The sequence below is a fragment of the Schistocerca piceifrons genome, chromosome 7, assembly GCF_021461385.2.
Source record: "Schistocerca piceifrons isolate TAMUIC-IGC-003096 chromosome 7, iqSchPice1.1, whole genome shotgun sequence".
Taxonomy (NCBI): domain Eukaryota; kingdom Metazoa; phylum Arthropoda; class Insecta; order Orthoptera; family Acrididae; genus Schistocerca; species Schistocerca piceifrons.
The window spans coordinates 302,124,015-302,142,908 of NC_060144.1; the positions used below are offsets into that span (position 1 = coordinate 302,124,015).

Here is an 18,894-nt window from a genome sequence, read left to right on the forward strand (position 1 = left end):
GTGTCAGCAAAGGCGCTCGCGTCAGTCATCTGCTGCCAAAGCCCATTAAGGCCGAACTTCACCGCAATGTCCTAGTATATACTTTCGTCGGACGTCTGACAATGATTTCTGCAGTTATCTCACTCAGTGTTGCTTATCTGTTTGCACTGACAACTCTATGTAAATGCCGCTGCTCTCGATCGTTAAGTGAAGGACGTCGGCCATTGCGTTGTCCGTGGTGAGAGGTAATGCCTAAAATTAGGTATTCTCGGCACACTCTGATCACTACGCATCTCGGAATATTGAATTACGTAACGATTTTCGAAATATGATGTCCCACGCGCCTAGCTCCAGCTACCCTTCTGCGTTCAAAGTCTAAATTCCCGTCGTGCGGCCAGATGGATAGGCCGTAGAGGTGCTGTGGAGTATCCACCACGTTCCCCAGACCCAATTCCTCTGGACTTTTACCCGTGGGGAACACTAAAGGACGTCGTTTATCGACAAATGCCACGCATATTGGATGAACTTCGAGAGTCCATCGTGCATTCATGTGCAAATATCCAACTGAACACGTTGCAGTCAGTAGTTCGTGCTGCAGTTCGGCGGGATCGCTTGTGTGTGGATATTAATGGTGACCATTTCGAACACCTACAGTGATACCTTTAAGTTGGACTTTAATTTACACTATTACTAAAAATGAGACAACTCCGTCAATTAGTTTTCAAGTTAAGGACTTTTAAAGAGTGGATACATTTTTTGGACCCCTCTGTAGATGGAGAGAGGGTCACGGAGCTGTAAGCGAATTGGTGTCAGTATCATCAGAACAACGGCGTATTTCATTGCGGTGAAGTCTCAACAAAAATTCAGTCACTAATTTTATTCTCCGAATGTGAAAATATGTTGTTGACTGCCACCTACGTAAGGAGGAATGATTATCGTAATAATAAAAAGATGAATCAGAGAAGGAATATTTAGGTGTGCATTTTTCACTCGAGCTGTCAGGAAGTGTAACAGAAGACAGATAATCTGAAACCTGTTCTATGTACCCTCTGCCAAATACTTAAGTGCGAACTGCAGATGAGTCATGTAGCTGTAGACGTCGTAAAACACTAGACTGGTCTCTCGGTTAGCCTGCGTTAGAAATGACAGTATAAGCTATTATATCAGTCAAATTAAGAGGTCATCTGTGAATCATTTGGGAGCAACTGAGCACTGTATGCAGAAAGTGAGACATCCTGATTTAAGTTTCCTATAGTTTCCCTAAATTACTTAAATTAAGTAGGACATTCTGATTTAGATTTCTTCTGGTTTCCCTAAATTACTTAAATTCCAAAACTGCTCCCCTGAAAAGGACACAACCGCTTTCCTTCCCTATTGCTCCCCAAACCCGAACTACGTCTCTAATTACGTAGTCATCAACGGAATGTTAAACGTTAACCTTCCTTTTTTGCTTTTATGTTGCTGGTTAGTTCCACTGAGAAAGCGCACGCATATTAACTTTCTCAGAAGAGCTCTGCAAATAATTATCTTGTAGATATATCCGGAATTCCTCGTCCAGTTAACGACAATTGTCATGTCTATGTATAGTGGTGAGTCTTTATCGGCCTTCCACTGGCCATGATGAACGTTTCCTGTGTCTCTAAATCTTCACCATGGCCTTGAAATGAAACTTCGTGGCACGGTCAAAGTTACTGAACCTCCGTACTGAGTCTTACGTATTTCAAGGGATTCGAGGATCCCATAACCGTAAACAGGATTCAGGTGGAATTATGTTCTAAATGTTAGCAGAATACTACACTCTGACTGCAACGTAAATTTACGTCTCCAATACACTGCTTTTCTTTATACGGGCTTTCCGGGCCGGAGGCATACAAAAACATTTATATATATTTCACTGCCTATTAAAAAATGTAAATGTCATGTGACTAGGGCCTCCCGTCGGGTAGACCGTTCGCTGGGTGCAAGTCTTTCGATTTGACGCCACCGGTGACTTGCTCGTCGATGGGGATGAAATGATGATGATTAGGACAACACAACACCCAGTCCCTGAGCGGAGAAAATCTCCGACCCAGCCGGGAATCGAACTCAGGCCTTTAGGATTGACATTCCGTCACTCTGACCATTATTTTTTTGTTGTTGTTGATCGTTGTGTTTGGTCGTTTAGGACGTCACATGACATCCGTTAAAATTCGTTTTGTTGATCCTTCCACTCAGTTTTTTATTACAGAGACCAACCAGCTCTCTGACCGAACACACTGAGCTACCGTGCCAGCAACCACTCAGCTACCAGGGGCGGACACTGCCTCTTAAGGATTATAACTTTACTGGTCCAGTATTACTCACAGGAGCTCCATTAGTTTTATGAGTGTTGGTACAATTCAATGTGGGCACCGTTCCTTATTAGACAGATATCGGAACAGTGTTCCACATCTCGCCACATGTTCGTAAGCATGAACGGTGTTACGGCCTCTACTGCCGCGTAGATCCGTTGTCCCAAATCTACCAGGCCTCTAACTCTTGTTCTGTACACAATGTCCTTGATAAACACCCATGCACTGAGATCTAGCAGAGTCAGTTGGGGAGACCGAAGGGGCCGGACAATGGAACATCTCCTTCCTCCCCCTCCCTCCCCCCCCCCCCCCTCTCCTTTCGGAATCAAAGCTCAGAGAACATCTCATGAAGGAGTGTGGTAACATTCCCATGATAGTGGGGTGGAACACCATCCTGCTGGAAAGTGACTCGGGGAGGCGAATGTGGAACTGCAAAGTTCGCCAACATGTCGAGATAGGCGTGCTCCGTCACTGACGTGCATGCGCTTGCGACTCAGCGCTGTTCATGAAATGGTGAGGATAGCTTCTTGCAGCGTGTCTCTATAGATTGCACATTTACCCAACAACATAAAATGTCGAATTCTTTCATTATAAGAATTTGTTTGTGTATACACCTAGTCCGGACACGACGTAGGTTACACACACATATTTATGTGAAGGGAGCGATCTGTCTATTAGATAGAAAAATATTTCTTCTGAAGCCATTATCCAGCGATCTTTGCACTGCTTTTCGTTATCTTTATACCCGTTGCCATTAGAATCAGGCAGCGTTCCTTTGTTATTGAGAAAGTACTACAGTTGCAGATTGTGGGAAATTCTAGGCGGTAATTCACACTGATCGCTAACCTCTCCGATTTTCCTTTTCTCCCAGTTACTTCGAACGTTTGAAAATTAAGGTTCTCTGCTCGCGCTGCCCGACCTTGCTTGTTCACGCACAGCAAGACGAAGAGTAAGATAGAGCAGTTTACCTCGGCACAGCTAGTTACGATAACACCCTGAATCCTGGGCACACCATCCATTCTAGAATACATTGGCTTATCACCAATCTCTGGGAATTGCTTCTGCATATGAAGTCTTGCACATGGTGCGCTGCTGAAGCTTGTTATGTTAATGCAAGGCAAACTCGTAGTCTTTTACAGCGCGAGTGCTGCAGTCTACAAATATAAGGAACCTACATCTATATATGTACTCTGCAAACCACATTAAGGTGTGTGGCGGAGGGTACTTGCCCCCTCTCCTGTTCCAGTAGCGAGTGGTTCACAGGAGAAACGGTTCTTAGTAAGCGTCTGTCCGAGCTCGAATCTCTCTAATATCACTTTCATAGCCTTTTCGCAAGAGATATATAGGAGGTAGAAGTGTATTAGTGAACTCTTCTATGAAAGTACTATTGCATTACATAAAGGAATTCTGCGTCATTGTAAAATTTTAGAAGTTTTTTCCCCCAGCACAGTATGATAATTAGAATGTAACCAGGAAGTGAAGCCAACTTGGCACTAGCGACGAACACAACTGAGGCATTGCCACAGAGTGTGACCACAGCAGAATAACCGCATCATAACTTCATTCTGACAGAAATGGAAGGTGCCGTAACAGCACGTAAACCGTACACAAGAACGGCCTACTGGTATGGCAGAGAGCACCAAGTTGCAGAAGTGAAAGTGACAGCAGGGACACTGCAGAACGCTGTAAGCTGCCGACAACCTTAGAAAACGAGGCTAAATGATGCATTCTCACCATGTTAGATAAGAGTGGCCTGCTCAAAAGGTCCCATCTTTTGCACTAGACTAAAGGTCAAAATAAATGCTTGAATATGACGTGTTCCAAGTCAGCGCAGCTGCCCCGCCAAACGAAAAATCAGTCAGAAGTAGGAAGTAGGAATAGAGTGCCTGCCACGTGAACTAAGAGCCGCATGACCACAAGCAGCATAAACTACAGCCTCGCATCGTGACTGGCAGACTAGCGTTCAAATACATTACTGTTACTGTCTCAAAAGAGACCGCCACATACTGACACTTGCAAAGATGCATAGCACCCACAATTTTCGATAAACAAGCGACAAAAACAATGGATATTGCATATTGAGGACTAGGCGCCATTCAAAGTAAACGACAGGCCAAAAAGTTATAAGTTATTCATTTCTTTTATTTAACTGACGAGTGGCGTATTTTATGTATATTTTTGAGATGATACATAAATGTTGATATTATTACGAAATTAGGAAAATTTAACAGCTTGGCAACAATTCTTTACACTGCTTAGCAGACTAATTTTTGTGAATTGCTGTTCCTAGTCTCGCTTTTAGTGACAAAACTCTCACACGCATTCAATGACTGGTGACAAATTATTCGGCAGTTCTTAGCGCAGGAGTAGGAATCTGTCTGCAGTTGTTAGGAAGTTTTGCAGCATTCCGAATGCTCCAAAACGTTCATGTGCAACAGCGTTCCAGGAATGATCAGATCATACATTTTCTCACATCATCTACATTTTCTTTTCTCCGTGCAAATTTTTCTCTTGCTCACTTACCTCGTATGCTCCTCAACCCTGCTACAAACGACGTAACTCATTGTCAGTCAAGAAAAAATGTAAAAAGTTAACTGCATTGGGTATGACTCGAAGCAGCATTCTTTTGACCATTAATCAGCTGAAAATTTATTCTAAACATTAGGTACTCGCTCACTACCTAAATCAGAAAAGTCCGTTAAATGACTGTATTATGCATTTATACCAAAACATCTCAAATCGATCGGTGACTGAAGAACGTGTATGGGGCACTTTGTCGAAAACCAACGTTGTGGAATGGTGCGCTTAATTTCGCGCTGGTCGCAATTCGACACAAGACTCCGCTCGATCCCGTATCATAAATGTCGTAACGCAGAAGTTACGCCAACTAAAATGTGAGACTCTCGAGCACCGTCCTATAGTCCTGATCAACCCCCCCCCCCCCCCCCGTGCGATTATCACGGCTTCGGCCCCTGAAAAGAACCTTGAAGGGTTGACACTTCTTCACGCAACAGGACACAGTGTTTACCAAAAGGCCATCTTCAACGTCATACTTCGATAAGGTGATTCCCTTATTGCTCACGACGATTTTGTCTGATTGGCATACCAGTTCCGGACTCTACGGTCTTCGAACGAAAACATTTTGATCGCTCCTTATATTTATGATGGCGAAAAACGAACTTTTGTTGTTAAAAGCTGTTTTATGACTATTTTACAATAAAGTCTTTAGCTAGATAACTTCAGTGATAAATAATCAATGTAGTATTAATCAAATTCTTCTCGGTTTGAGGCCGCACTGTCATCTGTAAAATTCCGACGTTTCGGCGACTGCTGCAAGGCGCCTTCCTCAGGGTGTATTGCTAACTGCTGAATGAGCACTAGTTTGGATACTTATATACTATGGAGGAGTGCTGTAATTGGATGTGAGGGTGAACAGGAAGGGTATTAGTTCATTTTATTGGTCTTTGTATTGCGTGTTGTCATTGGCGGAAACGGGCATTAAGCAGATTTTTCGTAGCAACAACAAAATAAAAGACATTCTGGGCTCGATGAAAGATACAATTGACAAGTTTCATGCCACCGGAGTTTATGAAATCTGGTGCGAATGTGGACTGGTGTATGTAGGTGAGACTGGGTGTCCAATAAGCACAAGGTTAACTGAACGCAAGAGATATATCTGCCTCAAACAATACAACAAATCAGCGGTGCCAGAACATCAGGAACAGTACAGAATGAAGATCGAATTTCGAGAGGTCCGCGTACTGGCGAAACAGCCGTTTAGTTTGAGCAGGAAGATTAGAGAGGCTATTCGATACTAGGCAGTTAGTAAAAAACGCTTCGCTGTAGTCGCCGCTCAGTCTCCTGTTCGCCGATTTCCACCAATGGCAAGCAGTAAAGGAAACTCCAATGGAAAACGCACATTTCCGCCAATGACAACACGCAATGCAAAGACCAATAAAATGAACTTCTAATACCCTTACTTCTCACCCTCACATCCAATGACAGCACTCCTCCATAGTATATAAGTGTCCAAACTAGTGCTCATTCAGCAGTTAGTAATGCACACTGAAGACGCCTTGAAACAGTCGCTGAAGCGATGGAATTTTGCAGATGACAATGCGGCATCAAACCCAGAAGAATTTTATAGACAGTGACAACGGCCGCGGAAGCCTACGTTTACGTTTGCAATGTCGTGTCAGTGTATTAAAAAGTTTCTCTTAATTCATAACTGAATGTTTCGAGTTTTATGTAAATTTGTATGCCTCCGCAATCAACTTAAATTTATCAACTCTATTACTATCTGACAGTCTAAGATAAAATCAACATGTTGGAGTATGATCTAGCGACTTGATACGTACTCGCAAAAAACAAGCCATAGGTGTACACAAAGCGTGGGAACTAGCTGTATCTAGCAACATCTCTGCTCGGCGTATTGAAAGGCCATCAATACTGCTTCTACATGAGTGATTATATATCACTACACCACAACAGGCGTAATTAAGCAATTTTGCACAGATCAGTTGGTTTGGACTATCTGTTCATCAAGAATTCGTTGACGTCCGTTACGAAACGGTATCCTTCCTTTACTAAAAATATTACCCATAACCACACTACGTGCTGGCTATATCGGAACACATGATTCGCAGACACCACTTTAAGCAACCGATGTTCGGAAAACCGATATTTGATCGTCCTAGCAAAATCGATACCAGAATAATTTATGAAGATTGCAGCAAAATCAGTTTCCGGAAGTTTTATATTTGTCTGCTCTTAGTAGTGTTGCACGTAAACGTGATGTGTAGACAAACCCATTTCCTGGAAAGCCACCCGTGCTGCCTCATCCAAACTCACTCGTTGACACCGAGCCCACTCTTGTTGGGAAGCTGTGCTGACAGTAGTTTCCAGGTTTCCACTTTATCTGATAGCTCTTCATTGACTGAGTTTAGCATTATACTGACCTTTCCATCCACATGCGAGGCAACACGTGTGACATTCGCCTGCAGTCAAATCAGTTATTGTTGGTACAGTGCTTTACACAATCTCCAAGTTTGAGTTTATTCGGATCAATCTTTCTGGAGTTGCAATTTTCTCAGAAGTTGGTATATTCTGAAATCTGCTCTTCTCTCCCGTGCATTTATAAAATTACAATCTTTTTTTACGGAGAAGTTTTAAATTACTCAAGTAAACACGTATGGTGTTCGATGCCCTGTCCGGTTTACAAACCTGTGCATTTGCAGACATTTGCTTCTGACCTGTAACTTCCGCACTGACACACTACACTTTTTTTCACGATCAGCCATAGTGCATACCCCACCCTGCATCTTCCATTCACCTGCAGGGGACTCTCTTTCCCGCCCACTTGTTCATAAACCCTCATCCTGCACTCGCACCTCTATCATATTTACGATTAGCTGATCATCATGCCCAACAATTTCCGTCATCTACTCACCAGAAGAAGCATCATCACACGCAGTCCATTGCACTGATCTAATTTGTGTAAAAATTACACTAAGGTAAATCATACTTGGTTCTGTCTTATCACGAATTATTTTATTCATTTAAATTGTATAAAGCTCTCTAAATTTTAAATGATATTAGGCTGTAGAAACCTAACATGGCCACTTGCCAGCCTACACGTATATTGTAAGAATAATTGCGTATTTCCACTATTAGTGATGATCCTTAGGATAGCATTTTGAGCGAACTGCTCACTTAGACAGCATAAAAAAGTAGATTTTCCTACATTTACTCACTGATAATGTAAATGTCGTGTGACTAGGGCCTCCCGTCGGGTAGACCGTTCGCCCGGTGCAAGTCTTTCGATTTGACGCCACTTCGGCGATCTGCGCGTCCATGGGGATGAAATGATGATGATTAGCACAACACAACACCCAGTCCCTGAGCGGAGAGGGGGGCGACATACCCACTGATGAAATTCGCAGTTAGCAATTTATTGCAATTTATTGGAATCTGCGAAAGGTTCAAGAAAGTGGTATGGATATGTGCAGAGACGAGTGGAGTACTACGCGGGGAGAAGAACTGAAGACCTAGAAATCGAAGGATCAAGGAGAAGAGGAAGACCGAAACTGAGATGGAAGGACAAGGTAGCAGGGGACCTAGGGGAGAAAGGACGGCTCAGAGAAGAAGCACTGGATAGGCATTTATGGAGGAGAAGGATCCAGCAAAACAACGCCGACCTCACATGACGCGGGGAAAGGCTGAGATGATGATGATGATGACATTAGTAGAAAAATTTTTTTTCACTTCTCTCTATTGCAGGTCCTCTCAGGGTGTTTGCACCAGCGCAACGCACAGTGCAATGTGCAGAACGCCTCTTCACTATTTTGACGACGATGCAAAGCCCCATTCCTCGACTTGTCACAATAACGCTATCTCTCTCTCTCTTTCCATTACGCTTGTCTCGGTCGTTCCGCCTATCTCGACCTTTTCTAGATCTTCACCTCTATTTCCTTCGTCACTGCCAAATGTTTATGTGCAGTAGGCGGAGAGTTTAGTCTGGTGGGACAAGATTAGTGGAACAAAGCAGATTTAAATAATATTAATAATCATAATAATTTCAATTTGGTTTCAACAGCAAATTATCTATTTCATTTTCTCATTCTTTTAAAATGGTTCAAATGGTTCTGAGGTCATCAGTCACCTAGACTTAGAACTACTTAAACCTAACTAACCTAAGGACACCACACCTAACTAACCTAAGGACACCACACATCCATGCCCGGAGCTGGATTCGAACCTGCGACCGTAGCAGCAGCGCGGTTCCGGACTGAAGCACCTAGAACCACTCAACCACAACGGCCGGCCTCATTCTTTTATTCGCAAATATTCTGCTAAGATCTGGAACAAGGGATCGACTGACAGCAATTTTTAGAGCATTTTTAAAATTACGATCAGAAGTACTTGCACCCAATCTGGTTTTAGTACAAGACAAACAGAAGAAAAACTTTCACATACGTGTGTGGAATCAAACACAGAAATAATCTTCGCTGCTTCTCTGTGCAGCTTAGGAAATTCTTCCTTCCACAAATTCTGGTAAAATTCGAGCAGACCTTTGGTACTGTAAAATAACTCCTTCCGGTGATCATCGGTTTGCAAATCGATTAGTTCGAAATGTAAACCGGAAGGCGCACTTTCAATTGCTATCGACAAGATCTTTACAAACGCTTCAAGTATTGGCTGCAATGTAGTAATTTCTTCTAACAAAAAGAGAACCAAATGTTAATAAAGTTGCTTTGAAGAACTAAAAGGTGTTACGTTTTAAGAAACAGGTACAATGGACTATGGTTTTTAATGTAATGTAACACTTGTAAATTTAACTAAATCGATTTTATTTTTCTGTTGATGATATACCGGTACACTATCTGGAATCGGTCGTTAAGCTCATTTGCAATGATTTTTCACAGCGCGCCTTCCCGTACAGAAGCTGTCAAACAAAACCATAATAGCGTTTCGAATAAAGCGCTTTCAAAAGCCCGGATGGATTATTAAAGGTAAAATTTATATGTCGCTTGCATAACTCACGAAAGTGTAGCGGACTTTTCTCTGAAAAGTTGTTTTTGAGGAGCTGAAGTTTACTTTGTAAAGCGTTTATTTTCCCAACCATAGCCTTGATGGGACTATTTTCTTTTTGGGGTTTCTGACTTAAATCATTTAGGAGAGCTATAATGTCTGCTAAAAATCCTAAATCAGCTGTCCATTCAGGGTCATGCGAAAGTGCCTCTGGACATCCTTTGCCCTCCAAAATTGTCCGAAAACTCAGGAAATCTCTTTTCCTTTGCTCAGCCGGCATATCTCAGCATGGCAGGGGATATCTGGATACTTCTCCTCGAATGAACTAAAAAAGTCTTTGAGTTGACTATGAATGAGCCCGTGAGAAAGAATGTAGTTCACGATACGCATCATCACATTCATTGCGTCTTCAAGACCGATAACTTTTGCACAAAGTGTGCAAAACAATGAACGGAAGGTAAAGTAGGCATGTTAAGCTTTTGCCACCGTACGGCAATAAATCCTTTTACTATGCCACATACTGCTGCCGGCCGTCTATGGTTGAAGATAACAGCTTTACCCAAGTGAGTCCTATTCCTTTAGCTGCCATTTCGATCACTTGTAAAATATCCGTCCCCGTAGCGGTGTCCTTCATCGAAATCATATCGAGGAGCACTTCCGTTACATGTAGGTCGCCTTCTACGTCACACAAACAAATGGCTAACTGAGTGTGTCGCTAATATCCGTGAACTCATCAAGTGCGATGGAGGAGCTAGGAGGTTTTCAATGTTGGCTGCCACCTGTTCGTGCAAATTCCCGGCAATGTCGCTGATTCGACAAGATATTGTCATATTGGGAAGGGATAATCTGCTGTATGTGGAAGCTAATGTGGGATTCATTGTCTCTACTATGTCCAACAAAACATTCTTTATTAATGATCTTTCCATAAACGGCTTCCCATCTCTTGCTAAGAGTAGAACAACTTTATGACTAGCTCTAAGAGTCCTTTCGCAGCACCCTTCGTCTGCTTCTGCCTAAGTTAGAATAAAAAGATTGTGTTGGGAATAATACAAGCGAAAACAAAAGAGAATACACATGTGAGAGGAATGTAAACAAACTTCAGTTCGTTTCGTTGTACCTTTAAGCAAAATAAACAAGCTAAAGTACTAGTACAAACCTCATATATGGATGCAAAGTTCTCTTCTGCAAGAGTTGGCAACCTCCTTAAGTCTTTCTGTCTTTCTCTCTGGCATCCCCTATACTTTTCTGAATGCAGATTGATGTAGTGTCTTTTAACAGGTGACTTTCGTACTCGCGTAACTACTGTGATGAGGTTAGACACTTGGATTTATCGTCACAATTAACAAAAAATAGTAAAGTTCTCATTCCAGTTTAAACAGACTTTCGGAAATGTTTTTTCGGAGCAGTTTATTCCACAATTCTAGTAACCGTCCTGCGCTTATTTATTTCAGTGTTCAATAAGCCGTCTATCGACGCCGTCGGCAGCACACCACGGCGGCTGCACCATCCAAGCCGAGTAGAGGCGAATTAAGCCGAGTTTGACCGATTCACCGTGCAAGCACGCTCTCTGCACTTCTCTTGGCGCGCACGCTTTTCTGAGAGCGAGAGGCCCTGCTCTTCTGACTGTAATTTTCGCCCAAAGTGAGTGAAATACTCATACACATTAGCAAACGGTAGCAATTAACCAACTGAAAAATGTGTGATGGACTACGGGAGTATTTCGTAATGCAGAGTAAAATGTTTCCTCATTAACAACTACTTCTACAACACAAAAATTTCTTTTGACAGAAATAAGTAGTCGATTACAAATTCCTAAATGTCAATTTTGTAGCTTTTTAAATACATTTTTTCAAGAAGAATACGTAAATTTTATTCGTTTCCATTGTTACACCGCGCGACTGCTACGGTCGCAGGTTCGAATCCCCGCCTCGGGCATGGATGTGTGTGATGTCCTTAGGTTAGTTAGGTTTAATTAGTTCTAAGTTCTAGGCGACTGATGACCTCAGAAGTTAAGTCGTATAGTGCTCAGAGCCATTTGAACCATTGTTCCACGTCATAAAATTTATCATGAGTGTAATCCGTGGACCACGTAACTGAACAAGATAACACTAAAGTAAAGACTAATTTCGTCACCAGGGGAACTCAGAAGGTTCAAGAATGAACCGTTTAGAAGAGAAACTCCCCATCGCACCCCTCAGATACAGCCATAAAATAGGCCAGTTAGAAGCCCATCAAAAACTAACCATAGATCATGCATGAAAACAGGAAGAATGTGTACTGCACTGCAAAAAAAGAAGCAAAATAGAAACAGTGAACGATCAAAGCTCAAGATGTGCAACATCGAACGTACTGCGAAATGGTTGAGTGGCACCGCTCGCCAGGTCGCTGCCACACTTGCCGTCAATAGCCATTTCGTGTATCGTAGAAAGTCGATTCACCAGTGGACACAGTGCGAAGCAATTCATCAGCAGGCCTTGCTTTCCCATCGCGGCGTCATTTCAAAGCAGCCGTTCGATTGTGGTGTTAAAGGCAGCCTACATACGAGGTGTCATCAAAAAGTAACGGAATTTTTGTTTTTACTAAAGATTATTTCATCAACGTCAGCTTTGTCCTCTTCAACGTAATCCCCTTCAGATAAAATGCACTTTGACCAGCGTTTTGTCCAATCTTCGAAACACTTCTGGAACTCACTTTTCGTTAAAGTGTTGAGCTACTTCAGCAGTTCTATTTTTTCTCATCAATGGTGGCATAACGAAGTCTTAGTTCTCTTCAGCCACTGGAATATAAAGAAGTCGGAGTGGGTCACGTTCGGCAAATACGGTGGCCGCAGCAACATTACGGTTTTGTTTTGCCAAAAAATCGCGAACAAGCATTGAGATGTGAGCGGGAGCACTATCGTAATGCATTTTCCATGAGCGGTTTTGCAACAGATCTGGTCGTTCTCTTCGGCTTGTTCCACGCAAACGGCGCAGAAATTCTAGCTAGTATTCGTTATTGACCGTGTGACCATAACGCAGGAAATCGTGATGCATTATCCCGTTGCAACCGAAGAAAACAATGAGAAGAACATTCACATGTGGACGAACGTCCAAAATTTTTTTCGGTCTCTGCTCTTCAGTTTCCATTTGGTACGACTGGACCTTGGTTTGGACGTCATACCCTCATACCCATGTTTTGTCACCTGTTATGAACTCGTTTAGAAGTTCTGGATCGTTGTTGACTTCATTCAGCAACTTCTGAATGATGTCTTCGCAACGTCGTTTTTGTTCAAAATTCAGCAATTTTGGAACAAACTTTGCTGCTACACGTTTCACGCCCAAAACATCCGAAGAAATTACCTACCATGAGCCAGAGGATACGCTGACATCACCAACAACCTCTCGGATGGCGATTCCGCGATGTACACGAATTATTTTCTTTACTTCTTCCAATAATTTGTGTGCTAGGACGCCCAGGGTGGTCGTCGTGTTGAATGTCTTCTCGATCCTTTTTGAAACGGTTACAAAACTCGAAAACTCTTGTCTTTCCCATAGTAGAATCGCCAAAACCACAGTCAACATTTCGATTGGGACGCTGCACTTTACTCCACTATTCAAGCAAAATTTAATGCAAATTCTTGGTCCGTCTTTTTCGAAAGCAAAAGGTCGTCGAGCGTTCGAAAACACTTATAACCTTTTAGACTGTCAGTAATAAAATAAGTATTCAAAACAGCTGAAAATGCAAACATGCATCTGAAACATACATGTGTACCAACAAGAAAAAGTATTTGAAAATCGGATGTATAAAGCCCGCGAAATTAAATAAATTCCCATTACTTTTTGATCACACCTCGTATTGGACTTCAGTACCCTTGTTCTACCTTCCTCAGCATTAACTATACGGCATGACACAAAACGTTGTAGTGGGCCCACTATTTGTTATCCGATGACATGCACAGCTGTAAGGTGTTAGGACGTGCCTGGTGGTCGTTCGACTCGAACCTTGACAATGGTTATGCCTGCCCTCACGATCCCATGCAGTTCAACGTTGGGCCGCTGTTACATCTGAATGCCTCACAAATCTGGATATTGCACGATTCGACCAGCTGGCCAAATGGAGACCCACAATGTGGCACAGTGGTCACAAACGACACTAGTGCACTCTGGTGGCCGCTCTGTCACGGAGAATTGTAGCTCTTATCACTTACAAACTCGCCACGGGTGTGGATGTGATAGAAGTTGCATCGACATCCGACCATGTCATCTGGATGCTTTTCTTTTGCATTAGGCACTTTAGCCCCCTAAACAGGTAAAATACAATTACATGTCTATATCTGATCAAATTCAACGTAACTCTCTCCAGATGATTTGTTTAAGACAGTTGTTATTAATGCTAAAAGAATTTTTCACACGATGGGAGATGACAGGTGCCCCATTTGAAGAATCTATTATTTCTGAGATTCCTGTATATGTTCCAACTGACCCCACCTACCACATGTGTTTTTTTAGCAAGTGTGTGTCATGGAGCGTTTTTATGAAGGCTTCCAGAACACGTGTCTCTGGAGGAAGGCGCCCTGCTGGAGCCGCTGTCGGTGGGAGTGCACGCTTGTCGCAGGGCTGGAGTTACACTCGGCTCCACGGTCCTCATCCTGGGAGCAGGGCCCATTGGACTTGTCACTCTCATAGCAGCCAAGGCAATGGGAGCGGCGAAGGTACTCATAACAGGTAAGAACGAGGTAGACTTGTCAAGGTGCCAGCAGCTGCTGGATTTCCAACTGGTTGATTAGAGTAGAGAAGCTATCGATCTTACAACGATTATAGGTGTGCCCACTGACGAAAATGATCGTCTCGTCGGTCCAAGAATCAGAAAAGTGCTAACGAAACTACGTTAACCTATGTGAAAACTGTAACAGCGACAAAGAAAGAAGTATATTCAAACTCAAAAATGTGGATAAAAGTGTTTAGGAGGCTCCACGCTCTGCTATGAAGTCTTTTCCTAGGTCGGTGTACACCCACTCGTCAGTGCCACCAGCCTTGAAATCGGGCAGACAGGTATGCCAGTACCACGCCAGTCTAATGGAACACACTGGTGAAGTGTTTCAAAACTTTTCACTCGGAAAAAACCACTTGGGTGACCACTGACTACCAACTTCCAAAACACGCCAACACTACCTCCGCACAGAATCCACAAAACGAGCGTCGTGTACAAACGAGGGCTGCCACGAACTACAAAACCGCTCCAGTAAATCATTTTAAAATGCTTTTACGACTCCCCAGCCACAGGAGGTGTAAATCCCCAGGATGGCTGTGATATATCGTTTGGGAGAGAGGGATGGAACAGCGTGGATGTGCAGAGATACGCAGACAAGTTTGATATCGACTTTTATTTCGTTGAAGAATACTCAGTGCCCCTGCTGATCCGGACATCGGCGGCGCGGCGTTTGTGAATATGTCAGCACAAAAGCCAGCACCAGAATCTGCTGCTATGGCACCGGCCGCTCCGACCCAGCGATGTAACTGATGTTCAACTAAGTTGCAAAAAATATTCTAATGTGTGTGAATTCCTAAGGAATCAAACTACTGAGGACATCGGTCCTTAGACTTACACACTACTTAAACTAACTTATGCTAAGAACAACACACACTCCCATGCCCGAGGGAGGACTCGAACCTCCGGCGGGAGGGGCCGCGTAATCCGTGACATGGCGCCTCAAACCACGCAGCCAACCAAGTTGTATCGTCTAGTTGTCTAATTGTTCAGATGACTGTTTCAATCCAAAAGAAAGGAAATATTTGCCGCCTGGTCTTTGTTCTTCTAAGATAATGGGAGGTGTCATTATACCGTCGACCATATTACATCATAATTATGCTGATAAAGAAAAAAGAGTTTGAGAAACTAGTTCTTCTGCTCAATGTCGAGACGCTACATTTAGCGTTGATTCCTCTTAAACGTGACATCAATCATAAATATACTGAACGATCAAAATTTTTATGTTTGAGGACGGTGATACAGTGTATATGCAACGTAGCGCGACTCTGATGCAGGTATATAAGCGCCGACAGGTAGGCAAGAAATTAGTGTGGCATTCATATCTTTCCGTCCTGTGTACCGTACATGCGGAAACGTCAACTATGGCTACGTTATTATCAAATGCATCCAAGCAGGACCATCTTGCTGTTGCTCTATTCTTGGATGCCAAAGGACCAACATCGATAGACATCCATCGGAAAATGAAAGTTTATGGTGCAGCGTGTCTGTCGTAAGCCACTGTCGTGGAATGGTGCGCCAAGTTGGGTGCTGGACGCGATTCGACACAAGACGCAAGTCGATACCATATCGCAAAGCAAAAGTTATGTCACCTCAAGTGGGAGATACTCCAGCATCCGCGTTGTAGTCCTTATCTCACCCCAAGCCACTTTACGCCTTCGGTCCGTTGTAAAAGGTATAATCGGCTTTAAGGAGGCGACAATTTTTGTCAAACGAGGATGTGCAGTAGGCACTTACGGACTTTTTCACGCAGCACAGTACGGTGGCGGCTTTTTTAATTTTTATTTATTATTTATTATTTATTTATCTTGAATCGTCAGTCTTCCCAATGGTTTGATTCGGCCCCTTCACGAATTCCTCTTCTGTGCCAACCTTTTCATCTCAGAGTAGCGCTTAAGTCTTAACAGATGTGCTACCATACTGTCCCTTCTTCTTGTCAGTTTTTTCCATATATTCCTTTCCTCTACGACTCAGTGGAAAATACCTTCATTCCTTTCCATATCAGTCCACTTAATTTTCATACTTCTCATATCCTTCTCTTTTCTTCTTTTCCTGTTTTCCCACAGTCTGTGTCTCACTGCCATACAATGCTGTGCTCCAAACGTAGATTCTCAGAAATTTCTTCTCAAATTAAGACTTATGTTTGATGTTAGTAGACTTCTCCTGTCCAGAAATGCCCATTTTTGCAGAGCTAGTCTGCTTCGTCCGCCCGTCATGGGTTATTTTACTGCCTAGGTAGCAGAATTCCCTAACTTCCTCTACTTTGTGATCACCAATCCACTCTTCTCATTTCTGCTACATAGGATACTTCCGTCTTTCTTCGATGTACTCTTAACCCACATTCTGTACTCATTAGACTGCTCATTCCATTCGGTACTTACTTTCACGGAGGATAGTAATGCCATTAGCAAATCTTATCATTGATATTGTTTCATCTTGAATTTTAATCAACTTTTATTTTATTTTGGTCACTGCTTCTTCGACGTATATGTTGAACAGTAGAACGACTGCATCTGACTCTTACAGCCTTTTTAATCCGAGCACTTCGATCTTGGTATTCTGTCCTTATTTCTCCCTCTTCTTATGGTTGTTATACACACTCTATATTACCCGTCTTTCCTATAGTTTATTCCTACTTTTCTCAGTATTTCGAACATCTTGCACCATTTTGCAAGGTCGAACGCCTTTTCCTGGTCGACAAATCCCATAAACAAGTCTTGAGTTTTCTTCAGTCTCGCTTTCATTACCAACCGCAACGTCATAGCCGCCTCTCTGCTGCCTTTGCGTTTCCTAAAGCCAAACTGATCGCCATCTAACACATTCCCAGTTTTCTTTTCCATTCTTCTGTATATTATTCTTGTCAGCAACTTGGATCCACGAACTGTTAAGCTGAGTGTGTGGTAATTTTCGCATTTGTCACCTCTTGCAATCTTGGGGACATTGTGGATGATGTTTTCTCCGATAGTCCGATTACGAGAGTTGGAACTTAAAATAGTGGCGACTATTTATTCGCAACCGATTTAAACAGTTACGCGTTTGCACCTGTTACTATCCTTGAAAGTAGTCACCAGCGTTATGTAGAACCCGTTGCCAGAGATGTGGTAGGCGTAGTATACCGTTAGCAGAGCCTGTTCTGTTGATGGTGCGAACGGAGCGGTCTACTGCCTGTCGAATCTCTGGAACAGTTCTGAATCGAATGCCACCGTCAGTGCACAGTATTGCTGTTCGTTTTTGGAACATCACCTGTGACCAGCTTTGCGAAAGAAGCGGCTACACTTTCTGCGCAACCCACCCATCATTTCGCACAATGCGCGGGCGCACACAGCGCAAGCTGTGGCTGCTCTGTTCGGTCGATGGGACTGGGAAGTACTGTACCATCCACCATACTCCCCGGACTTAAGTCCTTGTGACTTTGATTTGATCCCGAAGATGAAGGAACGACTTCGTGGCATTCGCTTCAGAACTGTTCCAGAGATTCGACAGGCAAGTAGACCGCTCCATTCGCACCATCAACAGAACAGGCTCTGCTAAAGGTATACTACGCCTTTCACATCGCTGGCAACGGGTTCTACACAACGGTGGTGGCTACTTTGAAGGACAGTAACAGGTGCAAACACGTAACTCTTTTGTATAGGTTGTGAATAAATAGTTTCCACTATTTAAGTTCAACCCTCGTATATGTTGCCAGTCTTATACATTCAACACATAAAAGTGAATAATCGTCTTCTTGCCACTTCTTCCAATGGTTTTAGAAATTTTGATGGAAGATTATCTATCCTTTCTGCCTTATTTAAGTCATCCAAAGCTCCTCTAAATTCTGATTCTAATAGTGGATCCCCTATCTCTTCCCTATCGACTGATGTTTCTTCTTCTATTACGTCATCAGATAAGTCCTCTCCCTTATAGAGGCCCTCAATCCAGAATTTCCCTGAATATTTATGTGGTTCCTTCTTGAAGGATTTCGTCTGTTACCCATGATTTCTTCGCAGTTAACCTTCCTTGTACCTACGTTTCCTCTCCAACTTCTGTAACGTACCCTTGTTAGTGATGTCAATTCCTCTACAGGTGAACTGCCTACTGAGCTATTCATTATCGCAGTACCTATAGTCTCAGAGAGCATCAAACGTACCTCATCATTCCTTTTTACTTCCGAATCCCACTTCTTTGCGTATTGATTCTTCCTGACTAGTCTCTTAAACTTCAATCTCCTCTTCATCACTAATAAATTGTGATCTGACTTTATATCTGCCCCTTACAATCTAATATTTGATTTCGGTATCTCGGCCTGACCATGATGTAATCTAATTGA

At 42.9% G+C, this 18,894-nt stretch overlaps 1 protein-coding gene across 1 annotated transcript in view; it reads left to right on the forward strand.

Moving 5' to 3' along the window:
- Positions 1-18,894, forward strand: part of LOC124805149 (sorbitol dehydrogenase-like) — a 112,166-nt gene that overhangs the window by 73,412 nt on the left and 19,860 nt on the right. Inside the window, exon 5 of the mRNA XM_047265620.1 lies at positions 14,358-14,542. Within this exon, the coding sequence (XP_047121576.1) occupies positions 14,358-14,542 (185 nt within the window). The remainder of the gene's footprint in view (positions 1-14,357; positions 14,543-18,894) is intronic.